The sequence below is a fragment of the Perna viridis genome, chromosome 4 (genome assembly GCF_037379345.1).
Source record: "Perna viridis isolate PV_CMFRI_1.1 ecotype Kerala chromosome 4, ASM3737934v1, whole genome shotgun sequence".
NCBI classification, from domain to species: domain Eukaryota; kingdom Metazoa; phylum Mollusca; class Bivalvia; order Mytilida; family Mytilidae; genus Perna; species Perna viridis.
The window spans coordinates 395,548-411,093 of record NC_142448.1 but is presented as its reverse complement, the minus strand read 5'-3'; the positions used below and the strand labels follow the sequence as shown (position 1 = coordinate 411,093).

General features: G+C 33.4%; 2 protein-coding genes across 2 annotated transcripts in view; one reads left to right on the top strand and one right to left on the bottom strand.

Moving 5' to 3' along the window:
- The window catches only part of LOC148618348 (histone acetyltransferase KAT8-like), a 46,857-nt gene extending 45,521 nt beyond the window's left edge, over nucleotides 1-1,336 (bottom strand). Inside the window, exon 1 of the mRNA XM_088577137.1 lies at nucleotides 1,098-1,336. Within this exon, the coding sequence (XP_088433263.1) occupies nucleotides 1,098-1,296 (199 nt within the window). The 5' untranslated portion in view covers nucleotides 1,297-1,336. The remainder of the gene's footprint in view (nucleotides 1-1,097) is intronic.
- On the top strand, nucleotides 1,285-14,349 carry LOC148618347 (leucine-rich melanocyte differentiation-associated protein-like). The gene is made up of 7 exons (XM_088577138.1): nucleotides 1,285-1,436; nucleotides 6,328-6,428; nucleotides 8,036-8,162; nucleotides 9,264-9,403; nucleotides 10,653-10,779; nucleotides 11,921-12,005; nucleotides 13,262-14,349. Exons 1-7 carry the CDS (start codon nucleotides 1,377-1,379, stop codon nucleotides 13,339-13,341), a joined length of 720 nt encoding a protein of 239 aa, XP_088433264.1. The 5' UTR covers nucleotides 1,285-1,376; the 3' UTR covers nucleotides 13,342-14,349.
- The last annotated feature ends 1,197 nt before the right edge of the window (nucleotides 14,350-15,546 follow it).

Sequence of the window (15,546 nt, the reverse complement as noted above, 5' to 3'; positions counted from 1 at the left end):
CATTGTTATAATATGGACAGTCTACCCTGTGAAGCATCCCACACATCATCATGTTCAGAACTGTGATGTCAATGTCATTATTGTAGAACAATCGATTTGCTGAATGTGTAGACAACAGTTGCTAAGCCTATATATACACAATGTAGGCTCAGCAAAATATGTGAGTAAGAAAAGCCTATTTATAGGCTCTTTGGCATAGTAAGGGTTAAAAACACATGAAAAGACAGTCGAAGAAAGAAAAAGAAAGGCAGAATATTTGACTTTGTACAATGCTGTTCGCCAAAATATTTTGACACTGAATAATAACAAAAGATGAATGTCTTGTTTACATGCATGTTGACTACATGTATGAAATATGTCAACCATTAAAGTTTTACTATTACTTCATTAAAACACATGGACAAATAAATTTAAACCAACATTATTGTCTTTGAAATCAAGATACATTCATCAAAACAAATACACATCTTTTGAAAATTGGCCACTGGCAAACAACATCATGATTGGCCCTTCGGCAGTGAAAAGTAACGTAAATCAGCCCATATTGACCTGCTGACAGTATAAGGGTTTAAAAAAAAAAGAATCTTGGCCAAAAAAATATAAATATCCCACATGTCAAAAAACACATGGAATGTTCTAAAGGACCAGTGTGGATGGATATGTCTCACATGGTAAGGAGAAACTTGATGTGCAAACTTTGTTTAAAATAGTCTTTCAAGTTTGTTAAATATGTATTATGAATGAATTTTAAACGTTATTTGTTACATCAGTTATGATTTGAATTGTATTTGTATCATTTTGTATATATTTGTAGAATAAGAATTTCTTACAATTTCCACATTACTAATGTAAATTAACCGTTTCCGTCATGATTCCGTGTGTAATTCTAATTGACTCAAACTGGATGTGTAAATGATTAGCCTTGATAAGCTCCCTGTCCACGAATATGTGGACGAGCAGACACTGCTTATTTATTTACTGCCATTATGGTCGCTAATTTGTATTTGACAGATAATTGATTTGAACACTTAACGCATACTCATTTACGTTTGAAGAACAAATCCTCAACACTGGGCTTATTTATTTCAAATACTCACGCCAAGTTCCATCTGATCTTCTGACAAGGTAATGGTCACCTAGGTCAGGGATATCTCCATCGGCGTTGCCATTTTTGTCGCCATTGGCTTCGTTTGAAGACATGCTACTCAAAATTTCACCATTCGATAACCTGCGTAAAGGAATCTGACAATCAAAGTCATGGTTTTCTAAAATTTCAGAATTTTTCAAATCCGCCATATTGTTTTGATCGTTTGCAAAACTAATTGTAGTACAATACCGGAGTGTTCCGGTTTGTGATATGTCACGTGATTGTAAAAATGGCAGACGAAGAGAAAGCAGATGAAAATGAAACAAATGAGCAATTCCAAGATGGACAGGTTTGTCAGTTTGTTTTTGGAAGTCATACTTTTAAGAAATGTAATGAGGAATGTTTCTGAACCATGATATATCTTTATTTTATTTATTATAGGACACAAGTGTACAGTCATGACAGTAGCGTAGGTTATGCCTGTGGGTAATGCAGGGACTGTGCTATAGACCCTTTTGTGGTAATTTGGTGAGAATGCTCATCAAATATTCTACAGTTAGCACAAAAGGATCTATTAATAATCATAGACTGAAGTCTTCAAAGTCGCTAATCATCAAATATTCTCTGTCACTGATATTCTTTCTTTCAACAACCGAAATGGCACAAATGTGATATGCTCTAAAATCAGGTGACTTCCGCTAAAACCTTGGTTCCCTTGATGTGATTGTGTACTCTTTCATAACTGTGTTGTCCCGAAAGTTTTCAATCACCTGGAACAAGATTAAACAACTTTCAATGGCTCTATATAGATGTCACAGGGCACTTGGGCTGAGACAAAAGACTTTCAGTAAACTTTAGAAAAACAATGCAAATTCACTCTACCTGTAAATATATTGCTTCAGCATTATGGCGTCAGCTAGGTTAGACTATCTGGCAGTTAATGAAATATAGAATGCCCAGTTGAGCTATGTGCACAATTCATTTCGTGCCAAACATGCAATGTTAGTGATATGCATACGACAATATAAGAAGTCAGTAATACGTCATGATGGGTATGATGTATGATAATACTTAATGAAAATTATACATAAATTGACATAGATATCGGGTCCTGATAATATATTTATGACCCATAAATAGTCAGTTGTAACGGAAGCCTGTGTTTGAAGCACAAACTGGGTAAAATAACATAAATTCAATGCTATCCGATCATTTTGTCTTTTAATGTAAACTTTCTGTTCTCATAAAAGCAAAAAAAAAAACCAAGAATAGGCAATTGTTTGATATGTCTTAAAAGAGGTACGTAGTAGCGATCTTTGGATCGTTTATGTTATTGACTAGGGAACCAGATTAGGAACCAGATTAAGCAACTGGCAATGAATATGTAGCAGCACTTCATCTGAGGGCTGATCAATCAAACACTAAGGTTCAGAGCTTTTATTCATAAGACAGCAATATATAGCAGAATCATTCACAATATTTTTTCCGAAAAAAAAACCTATAAAAATAAGTACTATCATAAGATATCTGGTAACCATATGTCAAATATCTACATTCCATTAATAGCTATGTATACAAATTGTGTTTCGTATAGTGAAGTGATCCTAATTAGCTCAAATAAAACAAAGTGTGTATGCTTACATGTTCTATATGTTCCTGACTATTCGTAACTCGTACATTGTCTACATGTGTGAAATATTATCAAAGTAAGAATAAAAATTTGATTGGAAGCTACTTCATTTAAAATCGCAATAGAAATGAAAAACTCCGCAATATCAGTAAATTACTAAACCAAAAGATATATTACATACAATATTAGACAAGGGTCAATATTAAAGCAAAACAAAATGACAAAAATAGTTAAAACGACAGCAACCTAGCTTACCTTGCATCAAGGTGCAAAAGGCTAAATTCGTCTTAGGATACCTCACATTTGGCTAATTATACCTGTATAACAAGATAATTGGTTGTGAGTAAATGAAACCTTTAAATCACCGTAACAATTGATTTGTACTCATACAGTTAAAAATCTCATTCACCACAATTACACAAATGTTATATTAAGACTCTGAACTTTAATTGAAGCAATATGCAATTCACAATACAAATAATAAAATAACACGCAACCACAAATATTCATAAATATCGGGGCCATGTTAATGTACAATGACCTATATAGTCTTATTACAAGCTCCTGTGCCTAAATCTGAAACTGGTTAATGTTCAATGCTAACCAATTATTTCATGTAAACTTCCGGTCCTATGCAAGAAACATGCATAGAAAACACATGTATGATACTTTAGAAGTACATTTTTATCTCATATGAAGCTAGAACTATGACCCTATGGCGGTAAACATGGCGAAGATCTGCAGCATTATGTGGCTTATGACTATATATTTATGCAAATTATATGCAAATATTAAGTACTCAAATTACAAGTACCAGAAGTTACGAACAATATTAGCGACTTAAAAATGTACATAAAATATGTCAATATATACTTATTAAGTAGGATATCAGGTCCATTCATCTTAAAAAATATGTTCACCTTGAGTCTGTTCTCTCTGGGTCCAATTGCCCTTGGGCCCTGTGCAGGTCCGGATGTCAAAAGAATAGGCCCGCAGCAGCACTAAGCTTGTCATAAAAGGCGACTAAATAGTGCTCAGAACCCTAGCCGGGGGCTATGGCACTCTACCCACAGATCAACTGGGTTGTGTGCCCCAAGTGGTGGAATGGGGTACCCCTGGCATGTTACATGCTGGGGTTCTCAGGCTATAATACGGAAAACCTGACCGCAAACCATAGTGGTGCACTGTGTTGGGAAAGATGCCATGTTCCTCACACGTTTAAGAACCCTACTGTTGTATTTTCCCGGAGTAAGGACCATAGGGCTCTGCCACAGGAGGCTAAATTGCCCAACCCTACCTACCTCTCCCTATTTCCAGTGGCAATCAAAATTTGTCGACCCCATTAAAATTATATTGTGTCCCATCCCATTTTTCATTTCGTCATCATTTCATGTTCATTTTATCATCCACTTCATGTTCATCGCCTGAATATAGCTGAAATATTGCTGCTCAGGCATTAATCCCCAAAAATCAGTCAATCAACCAATTGCCCTTGGAGTATGTTTGCACTATACATATTTTTATAAAGTTTTTGTTTTACTTGGTAAGATTTAAGAAAAAAGTGAAAAAAAAGATAATATCGAAAATGTTTAAAAAAATTTTATGGCATGTCTGATGCTGCATAAAGAGTCAGCAGGTAGTGGTAAAGTCCCTGGTGCCAGTGAATTAAAATGATTTTTGGCTTTCTTTAGGGACAGAGCTATTTGTACTCAATTTACATTTAAATTTATTGATGATTCACCATTTTGTTGTTATATAGCTGATGTCTCGACCAACAGGAAAATGCAGGACTTCCTATTACACATGATCCATGTTAAAAGTTCAAACAATCACATCCTAACTGCATATGTCACTTCAGACAGAAAGATTTTGAGCTTTTCACAGTGTTTGCCTTTAGCCACTAGCCCGAAGCCCAGGGCTAATGAAATTATGTGTACTTTTCTTGTTTTGGGCTAGTTGAATCCTTTACAGTACTCTATTATTCATACTAGTTGTTGAGAATTTTAAAAGAAAGGACTGTTTTCATGGTTTGACTGATAATCTACTTATGTAGTACGTCACTGATGCTCTATCCCTATAAATCCTTCATTAAAATGTGTTTATACTATGTCGTGACAATAAGTTAACAAACAAATTATTTTCAGACAACAGATTTTCATTTTTTGAAGATAGAACTATTTTATCATTGTATCATACAAATGTATATGAATGAATATGTATACGTTATAGAATTATAATGTAAATATGCATGTAAAAGTAATAAGTGCTCGCATTTACCCTAGTATTCAGCTGATGGATATTCATGGTAACTGACAGCATACTATGCTTTTAGTGGAGTCTGAGTTGCTTATTTACTTTTGTTTCTCTGCAGATATTATTTTGGTTATTTTATGTTCTTTGTTGTGTGTCTGTTTTCCCTGTCTGGTCTTTGTCCCTGGATTGCATTCTATTGATTTCCACTAGAATCTTAGTTCCCTTGATTACCCTTACCAATGCAACAACAAAAATATACTTGTACATTTGTATATCTCTTTCTTGTTGCCACATTTATAAATGGATAAGATATTTTACTTGAATCACAGACTATATAAGGTGAACAAACTCAGGGCAAATAGGTACTAGGGCAAACAAGCTACAGGGCAAACAGGTACCAGGGCAAACAAGCTACGAGGCAAACAGGTAATAAGGCAAACAAGCTACAGGGCAAACAGATACCAGGGCAAACTAGTACTTGGGCAAACAGGTACTAGAGCAAACAAGATACAAGGCAAACAGACTTGAATTAATCAAGAACTTACACTTGAGTGTAAATGGACAAAGACAATGTGAGTCAATGGACAAAGACAATGCGAGTCAATAGACAAAGACAATGCAATGCAAAAGAAACAAAAAAACACTGTGGCAGAGCCTACCTGTGCTGTAGTAGGTTGTGATATTTTTATTAAATACCTAGTTAATATACTTTGCTTAAGGATTAAGTGGGTGTCTACACTAAAGCCAAGCAGTGGGTGGCACTTGACAAATTTTGTTTTCAAAAAATTTTCATTTATTTCATATGCAAATGCATCCTTTCTCAAAGTTGAATGTTGTTTTTACTGCAACAGTTAAAGAGAAATAAACTACAAAAAAGCATTGAAATTCATTGAAAAGGGGAGATAACTCTCTCATTTTGTGCAAAATTTGGTTGCTTTCTTAGGGAATTGTAAAATAATTTTCTGAGCCATCCATTGTCTATCTTAAAAAAAATCTCTGTATTAATGGATGTATGATATGAACATAACATTGGAACAAAAAAATCCATGGGATGAAACTTACCATGTGCCATTCATATCTTAGGAACTGCTTGGTTTGTAAATGGACAGTCTCGTAATTTTTTATTTGAATTGATTTGTCCCTGAGTGGTCTAGAATTCGAAGTGCTAGGATCAATACAATTTTGTGAGGTAAGTCATACTCTCCCATTACACTACTAATACCAAAAGAAATACTCAGATATCACAAAGAAAATGTTTACTAAAAACTGGCAGCAAGGTGCAGTTACCATTGATTTAAGAACAGTTTTCAAAATTATTTTTACTTGGTTGTAACAGCAAGTCATTTCTTATATTTAGCTTTCTTATATCGGACAAAATGAGGAACAAATTCCAGAGTATTTGGTAGAAAAATATTCATCAGCTACAAAGAGATTTGATCTGAGCTTTAATCAACTGAGGTAAGAAAGATAGTATTTTAGGAAATTTTACTTCCTTAAATTATCATTACTGCATATTTATTAGATCCCCAATTAAAACCATGAGGTATATAGTGATTATGCTGTTCATCACAGTTTCTATTTACAACTCTTCTGAAACAGCTGAATGGAATTGAACACATTTTTCATTAGTTGATACCATCATGCACCTATTTTGCATTTCCACCTGAATGACTTTTTGGGGTTTCCTGGTGCAAAACATGGACTTGGTCATTTGTTACAAGGGGGACCATTTTCTAAGAAACTGCTGAATTGGAGCTGATTAAACTTGCACTTAATTTTCTCCTTTGACTTTGTGCATCTCCTATTTTAAGCATTTCAGGATTTCCTAAATGTTTCTGGGAGAGCAGGGGTGTCACCTGTAGTGAGCTTTGCTCTTATTTTTTCTTGTTTTATTGATGAATGGTTTGCACTCCGTCTGTCCGTCTGTCAGTCAGTCTGTCAGTCCGTCAGTCACACTTGGTTTTCCGAACTTTTTTTTGTAATGCCTCATCCAATTGACTTCATATTTGTTATATAGTCTTATCATGACAAGTAAAGTTTGAATGACGTTACGCTTGAACGATTTTTACAGAAGTTATGGCCCTTGGACTTAGAAAATTTCATGAAATTTTATGTTTTCCTGACTTTTTTTTGTAATGCCTCATCCAATTGATTTCATATTTTGTATATAGTCTTATCATGACAAGTTACAAGTTGAGTTTGAATGATATTTCGGTTGAATGATTTTTACAGAAGTTGTGTCCCTTGGACATAGAAAATTTCATAAAATTTTATGTTTTCCAAACTTTTCTTTGTAATGCCTCATCCAATTGATTTTTATATTTATTAGCTAGTCTTGTCATGACAAGTTACAAATTAAATTTAAATATTATTGCGGCAAAATGGTTTATATGGAACTTATGGCCCTTTGACATAGAAAATTACATAAAATTTTATGTTTCATCATTTTGATGCAAATTGCTGCTGTCATTCTAGAGTTATCTGCCCTTTAATTCATAATAAAGAAGTTTTTTCCAACTTTCTAGGTGATAGAAAGAGAATGTCTTTATGCAGCTTTCTGTAATGCAAAAATGTTATTATCTACTGTAAAATGAAGCTCAGGTTTGATTTTGATGGAATTTTCTCTTGGTTGATAAAAAATAACACCATCCATTGTTAGTTCACATATATAAAAAAAAGTCTCATAAAGGCAATGAGTTCAAAGGCTGAAAGTGGACACTGTATTGCATCAGCAATACTGTCAGAATGCTTGTTATTTTGGTGCATACCCTTTCTCTATTATTTTCATACATTTTTTCTGTTATGAGGACTGTTTTCTATATAACTTTAGTAATACATGTACATGTATTACTCTTTCAACTTAGAAAAGTTGGTATGAAAATTTATTCTCCATATTGACAGTAATCAAGCTGTCAAAATTACAATACCATGATGGGAAATGAGGCTTTAACTTTTTAACTGTCTTTTTGGTCTAATATCAAAACATAAAATGTAAGCCATTTATTGTACCAGTAATATATTAAACTTCATCAATCAATTTATATTTTATAATATTTCTTTTTCAGGTCTTTATCTGGTTTAGAGAAATTTCATAATTTAGAGGAACTTGTATTAGACAATAACATTCTTGGAGATGATGTGATATTTCCTCACTTAGAAAATTTACACACATTGACTTTGAATAAAAATAGAGTATCCTTAACAAAAATTGAGATTGAAATTGAAATTCTTTATTGTTATATGTGACTGAAGGTTATTAGGACCCTGCTTTGAAATTAGTGGACCCCTTCAGTAATCAGTCTGTCTGTCCAATCACCTCTGACCTTTCAACTGTAAGAGTGTCCAGGCTGTGACTTTTTTGTCTTTTGGCGTAATGCATGACAGATTCATGTCGGGGCTTTATCTATTGTGTTTTTTAAACTTACATTGATGGATTTCATCTCAATGATATTGAGTTATTGTTTCTGCTACCTGGTAGGTTTCATTGCTAAAATTACAAATGTCTTCCCAAAAAAGTTCAAAAAGTTATCTGATACTGGTATGCAAAATACACCAATCAACTTATAAATTTATTATAATATAATGAAAACAAATTTTGATAATGAAATACAGAGGCTTGCTACCACTACCAAATATGCAGCCTGACTAATATATAACACGAGAAGGGTGACCCTAGATTTGAGGTACCTTGCTTCAACTCATTTTTTCCCCAATAAAATTAAATATTTTCCTATTTACTGCTCTGCAACCACTTAACAAAAGATTAATCTAATAAATAAACAGGTATCAACACCAAATACTTCTGATTAAATCTAAACAAGGATTTGTACAGTCAGACTCCATATTTCTACAGTTGCTTGGACTGAAAGTGAAACTATTGTGACTATGACTTTGCTAGACAGAATATAGAAAGCAGGAAACATTTTTATCCCTAGTGCTATCACTAACAACTTGATAAGTTCCGAGGAAATCCAGTTTATCAAGTGATGTCAAGGTTGCGGTTTCACTTTGGGTCCAAGTGATTGTGGAAATATGGAGTTAAAATGTAAAAATGTTCCTGTTATCACCCTTTTTGTGCTATATACTATCCAGGCAGCTAATAGTGGGAGCAAGACCCTGTTAATAAAAGGGATCTCACAAACTTAAATGAAAATTAAAACTGAAAAAAAGATTTCAAGCTCAGGCTTCTGTTTATGTGTTAGTGTTTTTTTGTGCTTTATTACAAACATTATATGTTTAAGATTATAATATCAAATTTTAATGTCCTGTCTAAAATCCCTTAACACAAAATAGCTGACAGATTTATACAACTTGCTGGACAATCTGGCAGAAAATTTACCTGCTTTGACATACCTGAGTTTACTGGGTAACACAGCATGTCCTAATCAGCTGTCTAGTCCTGACAATGATGAAGAAGATTACCAAAGATACAGGTAAATGAATTATCATCTATTCATAACAATAAATCCAGTAAAGGGAAAGATTACAAAACATTCAATGACAGCTGCGTAAGAGCCCTTCATGAACTGGTGAACTGTTTTCTTCTTTGATTTATATTTTATAAGAAAAGTAATAAACGCCAATTGTGATAGCCTACAGTTTAGGTATGATGGTATTTCATAGATACTATGCTTGGTCCCTTTATGGCAGGGTTAAAAAAATGCATTCTTCTGTTAGTTTGTAGTAAGTAGATTTCAGTACTAGCAAGTTTAAGTCAATTAGGGATTTAATATATAATGGGCCACCTAGGTTCTGTTTAATATATAATGGGCCACCTAGGTTCATGTTTAATATATAATGGGCCACCTAGGTTCTGTTTAATATATAATGGGCCACCTAGGTTCATGTTTAATATATAATGGGCCACCTAGGTTCTGTTTAATATATAATGGGCCACCTAGGTTCATGTTTAATATATAATGGGCCACCTAGGTTCTGTTTAATATATAATGGGCCACCTAGGTTCTGTTTAATATATAATGGGCCACCTAGGTTCATGTTTAATATATAATGGGCCTCCTAGGTTCATGTTTAACATATCATAAAGATAAGTAAACTTCACTCTAAGCCAGTTCAGTTTTAGGTTCACTTGACCATTGAATTTTTTTCTTTTTTCTGCCCCTGTTAGTGATATCTATTTTTTTTAAATTTATAAGTCTTGCTATATAAATATTATTTAGTTGGTTATTTTAATGGGGTGCTATTTTTTATGTATTTTAGCAGTCTGTCTAAAATGACCAAAATAAATTCAGCAAAATACTTATACCCGACTTAAGCATTTTAAGCACCACATATCCACCAAAATTAAAAAGGCAATTTTTTTTCTTTTTTTGTCAAAATCGCCAAATTTTACATCCACCAAAATAAATGACCATAAGGTAATATATTGTAATATACTGTCATTGGACTAGAAGTGATCACTTGGCACAACCTGATATTGATAAGATGATAATTAAATACTATTTATCTAATGATATAAATTGTGAAATATTAACAACACTTAAATGTTTTGGTGTAGTAGTACGCTGTATTACCTAAACATTAATAATGCCTAAGGCTTGGGTAGTCTCACTCTATTGGTATATATTGTGAGTGGTATCAACATTTACACAGGAAAGAAACTTATTTCCCCTTAATGTGGACTGATATATTTGATTGAAGAAAGCATTTTTGTCTTTTTAGGTATTATGTGTTGTTCAAATTGCCAAAATTGAAATTTCTGGATTCATCTCCAGTAAAACAAGGTGAATTGACTGTTGCCAAACAGAAAGGTGCCTTTATGAAAGTCATAAAAGCTGAGGATGACCAGGTAACACAATGATATTAAATAAAACACCTCTACGTGTTAACAATGTATTTTATATTCCTCTAGATACATATAGACCAGCTAGACTTTGAGGTCATATGTGTGTCCAGAAGACCAGCTAGATTAGGGGGCCATATAGTAGGTCCTACGTGTGTCCAATAGACTAGCTAGACTTGGAGGCCATATAGGAGGTCCTATGTGTGTCCAGTAGACCAGCTAGACTGGGAGGCCATATAGAAGGTCCTATGTGTGTCCAATAGAACAGCTAGACTGGGATGCCATATAGGAGGTCCTATGTGTGTCCAGTAGACCAGCTAGACTGGGAGGCCACATAGAAGGTCCTATGTGTGTCCAATAGACCAGCTAGACTGGGAGGCCACATAGGAGGTCCTATGTGTGTCCAATAGACCAGCTAGACTGGGAGGCCACATAGAAGGTCCTATGTGTGTCCAATAGAACAGCTAGACTGGGATGCCATATAGGAGGTCCTATGTGTGTCCAGTAGACCAGCTAGACTGGGAGGCCACATAGAAGGTCCTATGTGTGTCCAATAGACCAGCTAGACTGGGAGGCCACATAGGAGGTCCTTTGTGTGTCCAATAGACCAGCTAGACTGGGAGGCCACATAGAAGGTCCTATGTGTGTCCAATAGACCACTTAGACTGGGAGGCCATATAGGAGGTCCTATGTGTGTCCAATAGACCAGCTAGACTGGGAGGCCATATAAGAGGTCCTATGTGGTCTCCCAGTCTAGCTGGTCTACTGTACACTAGTTATTCAAGACTAAACAACTATTATCACACATGATAAAGATTAAACCATATCTTTTAGTAAAAAAGTATTAATAAAGATGCAAAGAAGTGGAATTTTCTTTTGATATGATAACATTAGGGACACTTTTATAAAACACACAAAGGAGAAAATGTACAACACAAATGATATTGGTCTATAAGATCATGGTGATGAAGCTAGAACTTTTAATAAGTTGACTTATCAAATAGAAATAAATTGTATGACATCAACAGCAGTCTCTCTGGCATTTATCTTTTCTTCTTTATATTCTCTTTTGTTAATTGAATACATTGCATCTCTCAGTTTATCTGGACTTTTGTAATGGGCAGATTTTTTAATAATTTTTTTGTAGTTGATATCTGACCAGACTGTGGCTGAAACAGATTCTAATTACAGCCCATTACCACAGATGGGCAGAAATCCAGATCAACATACAGGTAAAAGCAAGGATAATTTAGAAATAGTTCATAGAGAGGTGACTCACTCTCATCCCAATGGTTGTGACTTTATGTCAAATATTTTGATAAAAAAACAAGTGGTAAATTATTAGTTTTAACTAGCTTCCCATTGTAAAATGCACCTTGTCTATAATGGTAACATGTATATTACTTAAAAAGACATAAAAAATACTGAAGAGGAACTGTTATATCTGTTACTGAAATGGATGTGTTTATTACCTGTTTCACCAGCATTGAAAGCGGGTCTAGTATCCACATGATTCTGTCCATCTGCCTGTCATACTAATGGGTACCTAATTGAGTGATCTGTTACTCAAAAAGTAATAAAACCAATGTAATTCAAACTTTGCACAGTGTTTATATACATATTGCAGATGTGTACCTTCTATTATGGAGACATATGCAAAATTTCTCTTATATTTTTAGCTTGAGGAACTTAGTCAATTTTGTCACTTTATGTTGTAGATTGTACATTACTTTGCGTCATCTGTAACTAAAAAAAATATGGAACCAATAATTCTTAGTATTCAAACTTTGCACAATATTTATATACTTATTTGAAATGGAAACCTCCTGTTATGGCCAAATATAACAAACATTTGATATGAATGTTTGTGTTTTTAAATTTGCAATTATTTCTGGAGTATATGTTGTCATTAGTATGTACTTTGTGAAATTTATAGGTGTCATACCTCTATTTCTGGTCTCCAATACTTTATCATACTGTGAAATTTATAGGTAACATACCTCTATTTCTGGTCTCCAAAACTTTATCATACTGTGAAATTTATAAGTAACATACCTGTATTTCTTGTCTCCAATACTTTGTATGATAAAGTCAGCTATTTATAAGGCTCAAACAATTTGTGCATGAAGGAGTATAAATATTGTCTGTGGACTTGAAAGGGAAAAAATCCAACTTTAGGGTTTTACATGTTAAAACCTTGTAAACACAACTCCTCCTAAACCACTCAAGTGATTTGGATGAAATTTTATAGAAAGCTTGAGTATCATATGTAGATGTGCGTGAATGAATACAATTACTGTTGGAAAACTCCAAAAAGTGATAATCCATATTAAAGGTTTTACATTTGAGTTCATTTTGAAGCTCATTCTCTTGGTGAGCTTGTTCCAGTTAAACTTGCTTTTGTTTATGCATATGTAGTAGATATTTGTATGTTGACAGTCGTATTATCAGTCTTGTTAAATAAAAGTTTTGTAAATTAAACTTTTAGGTGCTTGGGGAAAGAGTAAGTATGTATACTATGGAACACATTCAGAAGGGAACAGATTTATCAGAAACCTTGACCTTTAATGAAACCTATGGACAATGATACATCACAGTGTTTTTTGTGATATATTCCTCTGGTGTAAAAGATGTAGATATTTCTGCGTACAGATTTACACATTGTTGTATAGATTATTCTGGCTGAACTGTAATTATAAGGCATCATTAAAGTATTGGAGTAAGTGCCATATTGTCATTATGTTTGTAGCTTATGATGTACTTTAATTTGCCATGAAATACAATGGTTATTTCTATGATATAGATAATTTGATTGTCTGTTTTGGATATTAATCAAACTTCAGTTGATTGGGAAGTGAGTTAATCATTAATAGTTGCAGCCGAATTATGACAGGGCAAAGATGTAATGCATGTTAACAGTCAATATGTTCTTTAAAGTATGACACCTTACTTGGAACAAAGGTATCTACAGAAAAATGTACTTTTTACAAGGTCATCATCGAGCATACCTCTGTAGAATTGAGAAAAAAAAATGGTTCCCATGAATCTATCATGAATTTTGTTTTCTATTTTAAAAGTTTTCATGGGTCTTCTTTTTACCTTTAAATATTTTGGACAGTGGTCACTTTGTGGAACTTTTTCTCTTGAAATGTAAAACATATCCCCTTTTTTATATATTAGTCAATCTAAGCTTACTTCTATTTCATACACATCATAACAATGTCAAATTCAGGAATGTGTTTCTGGGAATTTGAACCCCCTTTTCGTGGAAAATATGTTCATTTTGTGCATTACTTGGGTAAGAAATGATCAGTGCATGACCCTCTTATGTTTTGTGCATAGGTATAATCTCTTTTTTGTGGTTCCTGATCATTATTGTAATGAGCAATGAGATGAGTTGTATAGATTCAAGGATTCATGATTTTTACAAAAAACTGTGATATATATTTTGTCACAAACTATTTTTGAAGTATTTGCAATACTCATTTATTTTTTCATATTAAGATAATATTGTACATAATTTAATGCTGTAAAGATAACTATCTTATTTCTTTAATAATTAAACTTTTAAAACATCATGATTTTATTAATTCAAAAGGGGCCTGGAAATTCTTGTTCTAATGTAATTGTACATGTACTTATTACCGTGATTAGTGATTTTTGTGGGTATTTAAGTCCACGTTATGTTTACAGTTATTATATGATAGGCTCTTGATATGCATTTTACAGGTACATATTTTCAAATATAAATTCAATTTCAACTTAAGAAAGTAAGTTCCTGAGTGCACATAAGATTTAAAAAAAAAAACACTTTGTATTATTTGAATTTCCCGGCAAAGTTTACTTCGTTAAAATTACTCTTTACTTCTTGGTTATTTATCATAATAATATATTAATGAATTGATGTAGAATTTGAATAATGAGCGACAACAGCAACAACAACAACGATCAGACTCTAAACATTTGGGCAAGTATGGGCACACTATAAGAATTTAACCAGAATCCAAGTGGCCCTTCTTTCCTAAACAGTCACAACCTCCAAAATCAATCCCAGCCTTCCTTCAGTGGTATTCATGGCATATTGTGGTTCAAATTTTTTTAAGAGAACATTTCACTTGTAGTTTTTCTGTAAATTATTGCTGAGACATCATGAAATGCTTGTTTCTAACAGCAATCTAGCACCTCATTCCTAAATTGTTCAGGTCACAACCATCAAAATCAATGTCAGCTGTCCTTTGGTGGTATTGCACTTTGTGGTGCAATGTCTAAGAGATCCGTTAATTTATTGTCTGATCATTAGAAAATCTTGTTTCTTGGCCCCTAATTCCTTAACGGTTTTAAGTTATGACCCCCTAAATTCAATCCAAGCCTTTTTATTTATGGTATGGCATCTAGTAGTTCAATTTTATGAAGATCTATACACTTATACTCTACTTACTGGTATAATGTCTGGACATGAAATGTCTACAGACAATGACCACACTGTCAACAAATTGATATTTATACCATTATCAGACTACAAACTTTTTGTGGTCATGTAAAAAGCTGTCTGAAGAATATGATCAACTGACCAGTATCTGATATGAACAATAACAACCACCACTGTATGTGACATTCACACCTTCCACAAAAGTATTGTTTGAACTGAAGATCCATTGTAGTATGTTGATTTTAGAATGTCATAGAAAAATGGAAGGAAGGCCATATATAGTGTTAGTTTATCACTATAATTTCCTCTTTTACTTAAAAACTTTTATTCCTCTTACTCAGTAT

Coding starts and splice junctions, on each gene's coding strand:
- LOC148618347 (XM_088577138.1), top strand. CDS start 1,377: ATGGCAGACGAAGAGAAAGCAGATGAAAATGAAACAAATGAGCAATTC. Junction 6,429..8,035: donor CTGAGCTTTAATCAACTGAG/GTAAGAAAGATA, acceptor TTTCTTTTTCAG/GTCTTTATCTGGTTTAGAGA. Junction 8,163..9,263: donor TGACTTTGAATAAAAATAGA/GTATCCTTAACA, acceptor AACACAAAATAG/CTGACAGATTTATACAACTT.